Source organism: Anser brachyrhynchus, assembly GCF_964034855.1.
Source record: "Anser brachyrhynchus genome assembly, chromosome: 17".
Classification (NCBI taxonomy): Eukaryota; Metazoa; Chordata; class Aves; order Anseriformes; family Anatidae; genus Anser; species Anser brachyrhynchus.
The window spans coordinates 10263950-10275500 of NC_137710.1; the positions used below are offsets into that span (position 1 = coordinate 10263950).

The following is an 11551-nucleotide window of genomic DNA, read 5'->3' on the forward strand; positions in this document are numbered from 1 at the left end:
TGCCTGATACTCAGTTAAGTGGAGGTAGGCCTTATAGCTAAGTTTATCTTCCAGCATGTTACTCTAAACACTAAGAATAGCTTTGATTTAGTGAATATTATTGAGCGCAAAACTTTGTCACGCAAGCCTAAATAAGTTTTGGGCAGAACTTCAAGGATAGGTTTTGGTGTTGTGATCAGGTCACTGCAGGGTTGCTTCATGTTCAGTGGGCTGTGGTAGCTGTCCATGAATGTGCGTTTAGATGCATAAAACCCCATCCTTCATTGAAAAAATACCAAGTTGCATTACCTTCTATATGTTGAAGATGGAGGGTATACAAATGGTCCAGTAACCATGGTTTAACTTTGGAGTTAAATGAGGACCTAAATGAATTTATTGAGGCTAAACTTCCCTCACTCTCATTCTCCCTCCTTGTTAGTGGGAGTCGGTTGTAAAGAGCATTCCCTAGAAGTTGAAATTTCATTAAATTGTTATATTCTCAATGCGTATCCCGGAAACAATGTGGAAGTCTAAAGCTGAAGGTATCTTTAGATCTAAACCATACAAAGACATCTGAAATGATTGTGTAGCAAATTAACTGCTTTCGAAGAAAAATCAGGCAGTAAGTTTGGAACTGCATACTTACTTCTGAGTACAAGTTTTTGAAAGTATCACAGTTTTATGTGATATTAGATGTTAGCCTTTAGAGTTCTGAAATGAAAGCAGCAGAGAGCAAACCTGTTGCAAGAAGGAAAGTTGTTTGCCTCTGCATGTACTTAATGAGAAGAGGTAATGCTGTTAAAAAGATGACAGCTCTAATGTATTTTATGCTTATGTATGCATCGGGTGCTGTATGTTCTTTTCTTTGCTTTTCTGCAACATTTGTAAACTAATGTGAAGGGACCTTGGTGTTGAAGTAGATACAGAGGCTTCAGTCGGGGCAAAAACCTTAATGCAATCTTTTTTGTTCCTTCCTTCCTTCCTAAAACACAAGGATTTAAGTTTTCAGAAGTGATTTTATGTAACCACCTTGAGACACTTTAAAGGTGCATGGTTTTCAAGAAGTGCTAAACCACTCAAAAGTGATCTTAGTTTGACGTGATGAAAATGGGTACAGCATCTCTGTGCGTAAGTTCTAAATCACTTGCTATTTAGAAGAACATTAAATAGAATTGTAAAAAAAAAAAAAATAAAAATGCAGGGAGTACTCTTTGGAGTGTTCATCCTAGCTTCTTCATGGTGCTGAGGTAGTTGGTTTCTGTAGGAAGCAGATCGTGCTTTTCAGTCTCAGAAATATTTTTCCAACTGCTGAGGAAACACAGGTTGTTAATGAATCTTGTTCTGGATGTTATTTTTGTAGAGGAGGTTGGGAAGGTAACGGAGCTAATGAAGTTTTTTGGAAAAAAAAACAGAACAAAACATATATTGCAGGCTGTATTTGATTTTGAACTGTGCTGTAGTTAACTAGTATCTTCAAGTTTATATCTTCAAGTTTAGTAGTTTTACATTTGCACCTAGCTGAGGATTGCTTGGGCCCATTGTTTGTTTATGTTTTTCTTACATAGCTGTAGTGTGATATTCCATGCAAAGCATATCATGTCACATTCAGTGTCCTCTGGAAACAGTTGGATGATTTAGGTGAATAGGTAATGACTGGAGGACAGCAACAAACTTACAGTGCCCATGAAGTGTTTAGGGCTGGTAGGGGACCTCTGCTTAAAAACAGTTTATACTGATAGAAAGAGTTGTTGATTCATAAAGGTGCCAATTGAGGACTTACAGAATGGATGCGTCAGTTACTGAGTCACAATACGTGGCCTTATAGGCTAATGTAACTGATGACCTAAGGCTACATACATAAAAACATAAGAATTCTTTATGTGCTTTATGCTTACGTAATATCTGCATCACTATACCATGTTTCTTGCTGGTATAGGATGTTTTTTGTTTCTTTTTAGTTGATGAAGGGTAAAAACGACCATGAAATGAACATATGTGAGTGGTTGGTGTAATCTGAGCGTCATCTGGCTCTTGCACTTTATAGTGTGCAGAATAAACTTAATTGTTGCCTGGAGTTTGGTGCTGTTCTGAAAATTCCTTATTTGTCTTTTTGTTCTTTAGGCATACCTTATAATTCTCCAAAGGTCAGAAAGCTGCTTCACACTTTTCCATCCAGACATTCCACCCAGATTTGCAAGCTGTATATTTAAACAACATGGTGGTGGTTTGGTTTACTTAATTGTTCTTCTTTCCTCTTGAAGAAAACCACTTGAGAAGCTACAGACAAGTTTGACAGACCTTTGAAGGCTGTAATGAAAATACCAAAACAAGAAGTTTTTTTTAATGGCTGTTAATTCTCAAGTTAGAACTGTCTTTTTTCCCTGCTCTTCTTTACCCTATTTCTAATAAAGCACAAGTTTTTCAGATGGCACTTCTGACGCTTTAACTGCAATATGTTGGTTTGGGAAACGAGAAACAGTTATCCCATTGCATGCAGTTTTAATGTTTATTTCTAGTGAAGTCGATATGAAGTAGTGCCATAATATCCTCGAGAGATACAGGTGAGACTGTTTCATTGTGGAGAACAGGAAACTAACACTTTCATTTTTTGTAGGGCTGAAGATATGCTTCTCTCCATAGATAAAACCTTTAATTTAGGTTCCCTTCATCAACTCCCTTTTGTTGTTGTTGATCTTATTCTTTTTCCTTGTTTCAGGTGAGCCAGAACAATATTACCATGATGTCATCCCCATCTCCTGTCCAACAAGCTCAGACACCCCAATCAATGCCTCCACCACCACAGCCACAGCCATCTCCTCAACCAGGCCAACCGACGTCTCAGCCAAACTCAAATGTGAGGTGAGCTAGACTGTAACTTTTGAAGACCTTTGTCAAAGCCATAAAGGTGAAGAGGTGAAGTTTTCAGAAGCATTCAACGTGTCATAGCAGTGCTTACTAAAAGCATATCTGTTTGCAGGCTGATCATGCTTCCTTGTTAGACTCTTGCAGGTTTTATTTTATTTTTTTTTTCATTTTTAAAATTTATTCTTATTTTTCAGCTCTGGTCCAGCTCCATCACCCAGCAGCTTTCTTCCCAGTCCATCTCCACAACCATCCCAGAGCCCAGCAGCTGCACGAACACCTCAGAACTTTAGCGTCCCATCCCCAGGTCCTTTAAACACTCCAGGTAAATGACCTGAGGTCTATAATGCAGACCATGAATTGGGGTATATTTTGATAACAGGTTTTTAGGAACTATTACAGTTACTATTTGGCATGACCAAAGCTTTAAAGAGCTTTGATAAACAGCTACAGCATCGCAAGTAGTGAGCATGTTGTATGTATGATGTTACACAACATGAATATCGAAATCAATTGAAACCCATTTTCTCATCACTGAACCTATATAGTGGGTTTTTCCAACTTCCCCATTGTTTAGAAAGAAAGTATGGTACTTTCTTTAATTGAGCAAGTTTTTAGAATCGTAGTGATGCCTTGGTTCCATGCAAAAAGGAGCCCTTAGCAATGGTGTGAAGTTGTAAAGGACATAACCACTTAATGACTGCTTTCCTCTAAAACACCTTCCTAGGTGTACTGTGACACTTGTGCACTTCTCTGCCCTGGTTGTAATAAACACTTCCTGATACTGTGAACTGAAGTAACATACTGTCTCCTTCTCATACCAGTGTTGTATGCTCTGCAGATGAGAAAGCATGGGCTTAAGGAATGCTGCAGCAAATTTGGTGTTGATGTAGTGTTTAATGCACCAGAGTGAGGCAAAATGAGGACCTAGGAAATAGGTATATGAAAATGTGGACCTTTTCAGGAAAAAAAAAAAGTAATAAATGGGAGTTGCTGTTCTGTCTGTAACATCTGCTGTCTGACATAATTTCTCCAAAAAGATGAGAGGGCTGGACAAGCACTTAAACTTTGACGCGCATCCAGTTGTGGATTTATGTATTTGACCTGAGCTATGCTTTGAGTTTCTGCATCTCAAATCTAGAGTCTGAAATGTGAGAATGCTGTTCTGCACTATGTTTTATCATCCATGTGACATGCAGTCTTTACTTCTTGGCAGGAAATCCAAACTCTGTCATGAGTCCAGCCAGTTCTAGCCAGTCAGAGGAGCAACAGTATCTGGAGAAACTCAAACAGTTATCAAAATACATTGAGCCACTCCGTAGGATGATCAATAAAATAGATAAAAATGAAGGTGAGGTTCCTTGTATTTAGTCATGTGTTTCTCTGTCAACTCTCTCTTCTGATGGAAGAGCAGTGCATTGCCTTTTTGTGATGGTTTCTATTCCAGGGATTGAAAATGACAGTGACAGTTACTCTTTCTTCCCCAGGACTGTAAAGATTTTACTGTGAAGAGTGGGTAAAATCCTCATCCTTAAATTCCCACCAGTTTTCCTTCACTTCTGATGTTTTTGGGACACATTCTGTTAGAGCTTATGCAATGGGTATACTTATGGTGAGATGAAAGATCATTGATCCTCACTGCTTTCTTCAGTGATGGCTAATGTTTTCACTTCTAGCAGCATCCTGTATTTCTGTCTGCAAGTGTGAAAGCTGTTCTTGTAGTCAATGTTTGAGTCTCTGATATTATTTCAGATAGGAAGAAGGACCTGAGTAAAATGAAGAGTCTCTTAGATATCCTGACTGACCCTTCAAAACGGTAACTTTTTTCATTTTGTCTGGACATCAGTTCCCTAACTCTTCCAGGAATGTATTGTTCAGTATCCAGCCATGTTGGCATTAAAGTTGTTTGGGGGGCTCAGGCCCCCAGAAACACGTAAGTTGAATTGACTGTTTTGTGATGATGGACTTTCTCCTCTTCTGCAGATGCCCTCTGAAGACACTGCAGAAGTGCGAAATTGCTCTGGAAAAGCTGAAGAATGATATGGCTGTGGTACGTAATGCTTTGCTTTAGCAAAAGATAAGTGATTAATTTTTATGTTGCTTATGCCATTACAACTTCAAGTAGAGTTGAACAGAATAAGAAAATGGGGGCAAAAATGGGCAAGCTTCACATAAATCACCTTGTAGGTGAGCTTTCAAATTCTTGTGTTCTGTGCAAACACTTAAATAATTCTTTCTATGAATTTTTGCAGCTGATTTCAGGACAGACTTCTGAAAGTGGAAAATGCAGACTTTTTAATGTTACCGCATGCAGTTTTGAGAATTGTTTGTGTTTTATGCATTGGAAGTTTACTGCTGTAAAGTTGTAGAGATGTTTTTATCTTTGGTGACTATTAAGAGAAAATGTGGTCCTTTTGTGTTTTAGCCTACTCCACCTCCTCCCCCAGTGCCCCCCACCAAACAGCAGTACTTGTGTCAGCCACTTTTGGATGCTGTCTTGGCCAACATCCGTTCACCAGTCTTCAACCATTCCCTTTACCGTACGTTTATGCCGGCTATGACTGCAATTCATGGCCCGCCGATCACGTATGTATCACTAACCAGATGTTTTTATTAAATGTTTGTTTTTTAAGGAAAAAAAATATTTGTTCAAACTGTTGAAAGAATGGATGGGTTTATGGCAAGGTGTGAGTTGTACCTTTTTCCTTTTTACACCTGTAAAATATCTGACAAATGTGGTGTTGGTATAATGTTTTCACCTAGGTCTTTTGTGTACCGTGTTTTACATAGGGCCCCAGTTGTCTCCCCTCGAAAGCGGAAATATGAAGAGGATGAAAGACAGACCATACCGAATGTCTTACAAGGGGAAGTTGCAAGGTTAAATCCTAAATTCCTGGTGAACCTGGACCCCTCCCATTGCAGTAATAATGGCACCGTTCATCTTATATGCAAGATAGGTAAGTGAGAAGACACAAAGGGCTGAATTCAGAAAGAACTGTTGATCTTGATTCTAGAAATCTGAAGAAGTTTTTTTTTGCTTAGTCTTGAATTTTGCCAACCTGTGACTTCTGTGTGAAGTCTGTACTTATCAGTGTTATAGAACAGCTTAATCATGACATTCTATACAATTCTGCTTCAGGGAATGCCTGGAAATTTCATTTATGCTAAACAATCCTTTCCTCGTAATGAGGGTTGAAATCAGTAAACTCATGTAGTGTCTAGAAAATTACTTATTGCTAGCAACAGTCTTGATTCTTGACTTGATTTACGCTGATATGTGAGAATTGTTCTATCTCCAACAAGTCGGATGGAGAAATGGTGAGTTAATCTTTGGAAGGGTCTATCTCAATTTGTACTAATGATGACTGACAATGATGTATGTTTGAAAAAGGAACTCAGATCACAACTTTGTTGTTTCTATCTCAGCTGAGTAAGAAGAAAGTGTTACTGTCTATGAACTTGTTTTCCCCATTGGAATCCAAAAGCAAAACAGTTTTTTTCCTCCCATTGTTTGAGAAATCTGAACTGTTCTCATCTTAATGTTAGTACAGAAGGCACCTAATTCTCAAAAATGAGGTGTCTAATTTAGTGAAGGTCTGCTAATGAAATGACTGGCAGCGTGCAGAAATGCTTAAGAGATGGAGCGGTGTTTTGCCAGGCTTTCCTTCCAAGAAATTGTGTTGTTAAAGTGAAGGATGAGATTGCTGTACAACAGAAATGGAAAAGTACTCCTTGGTTCCTTCTTGGGGCTCAGAGGCTAGAAACCATGTTGAATGATGTATGAAAAAAATGTACATACAGAAAAACATGCTTTATTCTGATGGGAAGTGTGCTTACATTCTAGATGACAAGAATCTTCCAAACGTCCCGCCACTACAGCTCAGCGTTCCAGCAGACTATCCTGATCAGAGCCCTCTGTGGATAAAAAACCCTAGACAGTATGGTATGAGGATGCTAGCATGACATTTTGGGGGCATGTGTATGTAGTAGTGTTGGGGAAATGTGAGGACTCTGTGTGTGTGTGTGTGTGTATATTTATAACTCTATCCATTATCTTCTTTTCCAGCAGCCAATCCCTTCTTGCAGTCAGTGTATCGGTACATGACTTCAAAACTATTGCAACTTCCAGACAAGCATTCAGTCACGGCACTCTTAAACACCTGGGCACAAAGTATTCGCCAAGCCTGCCTCTCTGCTGCATAACATCTCACTTTCTAAATCATGATTCAAGAAATAAGGTCTTGAAAGCTGGCCTTTTCCACGTGCCATTGGAAAACCACAGGCATTTTGGGGAGGTTACTTCAGAAGAAAGAAGCCTTATGTTGTTTTGTTTCTAGGTGTCGGGTTCAGTAGAGAACCTGGTGTTAGATTTAGCTTTCATGCTTTTTATCTTCTGCCTCTGTGGACTTTTGCCAGCATTTTCAAATATACAAAATGTGTATATATGGTTCTTGAGACTGTATTAGGAGGAGTTCTTATTGTCTTCTTAGAGAAGAAATTATTTGTGGACTTCCATCAGGGAGTCTGATTGATAAAAGAGAAAGCAGGGAGAGAATGCTCTAATTTGCTTCAGTTTGCAGAGTGCCAGTATTCCTTTCACGTTGTATGTTTTGTGACCTGATGCCACCCCAGAAATAAATAAGCTGCAGCTAGAACGTGCTTGCAAACTTCCTAGTTTTGGAAGGAATCTTTTGCCTATTAGCTTTGCCCAGGGATGGGATAAATTATAGCCTTTTAAGGACATCCCTCAAATATGTGAGATAAATCTGGGTAATTATATTGGGGGAGAGAGGAGACAAAATAGAAGAAAAAATATTTTATAGCTTATTTTAAATGCTACTTTGTATAAATGGTTTTTGGTTAGCATGGACCACGTTTCTCTTGCTCCAAAAATGAGGTGATCAGAAAGAGGAGATATTAGTGTGCACACTGACTTCCCCTGTAAGTATATGTGTGTAAAGGTGGTGGTGGTGGGGAAACAACAGTTTAAAGCTCTAGTACCAGAAATCAATCCAGCAGGCTTGTAGCTACATGTTGTCTTTTACTGATGGAATAGAATCAATCTCTAAGGCATCTGGCTTACCTGGGGGAGTTGATGCAGTTTAGTGGAAATGCTTCCATAATACATGGTATTTTTTTTTTGAGAGTGAAGGAAGAAACAGGAGCTGAACTGACAACTAATATTTTGTGCCTTGAGCAATGATGGGCACTCAAGCTGGTCACCAGCTGCTATATGGTTGGGCACTTCTAATGAAAACACTTGCCATGAGTAACTATAAATTCATGCATAGTGTGATTGGTTTTTTTCCCTGTTCTTGTAATTTGTTCACTCTTAACTTCCTAGTGCAGAAAAATTTCAAATTTCAGATTTTCCCATTACATCCTGCTCCACCTCCCTGTACTGTGCAGCAAACCTTAAAGAGTAGCTGGACTCTCTTACAGTAGTGTCATGAAATTGCAATGACCTTTGTAAATCTGTGTGATGTCATCACTTCTGGGATGTTTTTTAAATGTGGGTACTTAGTAAGCACTGACTGAGGCAGCAGAATGCTATCAGTATTTTGTACATGAACTAATGCATTACCTGTTTGTTTCTATTGTAATAAATTTATTATTATTCCTGTGTTGGATGCTAACATTATATGGCTCTTCCCATGTTGATCCTCAGATACCAGTTCTGTTGCATCCATTGGATGATGGTTACTTTGTTCTATGGTAAGTGAAAACTCATACACTTTGAAGGTCAGGAGAAGAAATCATAAATGGCTCTTCATTCCATGCAGCACTATCTCTACTGTCCTCATAGTGAATTGGAAGACCTGGTCAAGAGATTAGTAATGGTGTCTACAAACAAAAGATATAGCTTTTTAACAGGTACTGTTACATGACTGCCTTTTTGCAGCAAAAGAACCAGTGGCATCAATCCAGTTCTTGTGGAGAGATGTTCATGTCACAAGAGCTTTGTCTGGTTATTGTAATACATAATTGTCATAACCCAAGAAATGAGGATGGAGACTTTTTTTAAGCTATTGCTATGGTCTAAAACAGACATTTATAGCATTTGTTTCTTAATTTGGTTAAGACATACCTGGAAATGGATGCAAAACATACTATAAATGTCCCTCAGGTTTACAATACTTCCCTTAGTGCAGTTTTCAGAACTGTCATTGTGGTTTTCCTTCAAACAAGACATAAGTTGTTATACTGAGAGGTCGATGTGGGGTGGGCATCCTACCGTACTGCAACATTTCACTTGGGAAATAAATATTGAAAACTGGAAGTTGGTCATGTTCCTGCAGCACATCAGGTTAATAGCTTGTTATCAACATAGATGGGTTTCTTTTCTGTTGATGGGCGAACTGTCATAAGCTGGCATAGATCTTAATAAATAAATGCAATGTTATTCCCAAATCCTTGGAAAGGTGCACCAAATCGGGAATAAATTATCATTAATGTTTGGGTGCTTTATCAGCTGTCAGGGGCACAGTGATTTCAAAATTCAATTCAGAAAATGCATGTTATGAACAATTCAGGGATTCATACCTTTCAGAAATAGACAAGTATGTTGTGAAATCAAAAATACAGAAGCCTGATCCTTTCATTTTTTTGAACAAATGGCATACAAAATGAAGTCATAATCAGACTTTACTTGAAATGAAGTGGTAATAGCAGCTGAAACATTTGTTGTAAAAGTACAGTGTAAAAGGTCAAAGCAGTCGTAAGGAAACAAGATGAAGAATAAGAGTGTTGAATTCAAGAACGTTTTGAAGATGGCTTCTTTGAATAGCACGAGTTCTCTGTTTCTCAACAAAGTTGTTCGCTAGTTTCTTTCATTGGTGGCAAAATTGCCTTTTTTATAACAGGCACTGGGTGGCTATCGATTTGATTGCTAAATAAATGTTATTGTGATTGCCTGAAACCATTTCCTTTTCAATTAGAAAAGTAGTAAGTTAGAGTTCTTGTCCTACTGCTGAGCTCATTTGATTGTGTGGTAGCGTCCTACCTGGCTGATTAGACTTTCAGCTTCAGTGAGAACTTTTTACCCCATAAAGTTTTGTTGTTTTGAATTAATGCAATTTTTTTCTTCCTGGAACCAAGGATAATGTGGTGTCGGCTGTTCCTGTTCTTTCAAATTTGTTAACTAAAGCACACCTCTTGTATGTGTGCAACAACTGCTCTAACCTAGTTCATTTTATACGAAGGAAATGGTGTTACTGTTTGTGGACCCTTTTTACAGGCAAAATTTGATCAAAAAAGGCATGAAATGTACTAGAGAGAAATTGTAGCTAAAATTGACGTGCTAGTATAACTTATTTATATAGCGGTAGTCTAAGTGAAAAGAATTTTATATAATTCCATGTTGGTAAGATATATCTCCAAAAGAGGCTGATATTACCATGCATCCTCTCTGTTTCTCACCTGCGAGTTCTCTGAGAATGTTTCATATAGACAGCACCTCTATTTGAGAAGGGCTATAGGAAGCAGTACAGTTCCTGTCCTTTGAGTCTTCTGTGTTGACAGCAGGCTCAATATTGAGGCAGCAGCATGCCCTGGCAGCCATGAGGGCAAACCTCATTTTTGGGTGTGTTAAACGCAGCAGAACCAGCTGTCAAAAAAGTTGATTCTCCCACTATATTTAGTGCTGGTGTGGTCTTACCTTATATATTATATGCAGTTCTCAATCCCACAATATAAAAAGCATCCAGAGGAGGGCAGTGAAGCTGGTAAAAACGACTGGAAAGTATGCCCTGTGAGGAGAGGCTGAGGACACTTGGGTTGTCTAGTCTGAAGAAAAGGAGTCTGAGAGTCAACCTCATTGCTCAAGCAGAGCCAGTCTCTTCTACCTGGTAACCAATGACAGGACACATGGGAATGACAAATTTCTTACTGTGAGGAGGGTAGTCAAACACTGGCACAGGCTTCCTAATGAGGTGGTTGATGCCCTGTGCCTGTCAGTATTCAAGAGGCATTTGGATAATGCTCTCATTAGTATGCTTTAACTTTTGGCTAGCCCTAAAGTGGTCAGACAGTTGGACTCAATCTTTTTAGGTCCCTTCCACTTGAATGATAACATGAATCTTTGAGGAAGTAGGACTGGTAATAAATAAGCAAGGGCAATTTTTATATGAGTATAGTTTCTTTGTATGGATTCCTGTTAGGTAGTGACAGGGCATTAATTTTCTTTTTTCAATTATTCTTAAATTACTTTCCCTTAATTCTCTTTAACCCTCTGAAGTCACCTGGCTCATTCTTTAAAAGCAGGATTGCTTAAAGGAAGAGTGGGGGACTGAAAGGAGTTGAGCTATTTATAACTTTGATAGGATTTCTCAAACTAGAGTGAACTTGGTGATAAACAACTGATTGTATTACGTAGGTGTGCCTTCTCTTCTGTTTTTTCAAATTCTCACCCTTTTCTAGGAGTGTTCCTGAGTGACAGTTTGGGCAAGCATGTAACTTCTGGATTACTGAATAAAAATGTTTGCAGATATATACTTCTTGTTACTTTGGTAAAGAAACAAAGTAGTGGTTATGATGTCTCCCTAACCTAGGTTAAGGAACAACCTTAATGAATGGTACTTTTGAGGGAGCTGAATCAGGTTAAGCTGAAGGCCGGAATCCTGTAGATGCTGTAAGATAGCATGGAATAAGGTGAGTCACATCTGGGCAACTTACTAAATACATGGAGTTCTGTGCAGTGCAGCCAAATAAA

General features: G+C 38.6%; 1 protein-coding gene across 4 annotated transcripts in view; it reads left to right on the forward strand.

Annotated features, from left to right (window-relative positions):
- Positions 1-8464, forward strand: part of MED15 (mediator complex subunit 15) — a 38916-nt gene extending 30452 nt beyond the window's left edge. For 3 of the 4 annotated variants that reach the window (XM_080560011.1, XM_080560010.1, XM_080560012.1), the window contains 9 exons: positions 2696-2838; positions 3039-3166; positions 4058-4192; positions 4594-4657; positions 4825-4891; positions 5267-5427; positions 5632-5798; positions 6686-6784; positions 6908-8464. In XM_080560011.1, the coding sequence (XP_080416137.1) occupies positions 2696-2838; positions 3039-3166; positions 4058-4192; positions 4594-4657; positions 4825-4891; positions 5267-5427; positions 5632-5798; positions 6686-6784; positions 6908-7044 (1101 nt within the window). In that variant the 3' untranslated portion in view covers positions 7045-8464. The remainder of the gene's footprint in view (positions 1-2695; positions 2839-3038; positions 3167-4057; positions 4193-4593; positions 4658-4824; positions 4892-5266; positions 5428-5631; positions 5799-6685; positions 6785-6907) is intronic. The other variant, XM_080560013.1, reaches the window with a different exon arrangement.
- Positions 8465-11551: the final 3087 nt, after the last annotated feature.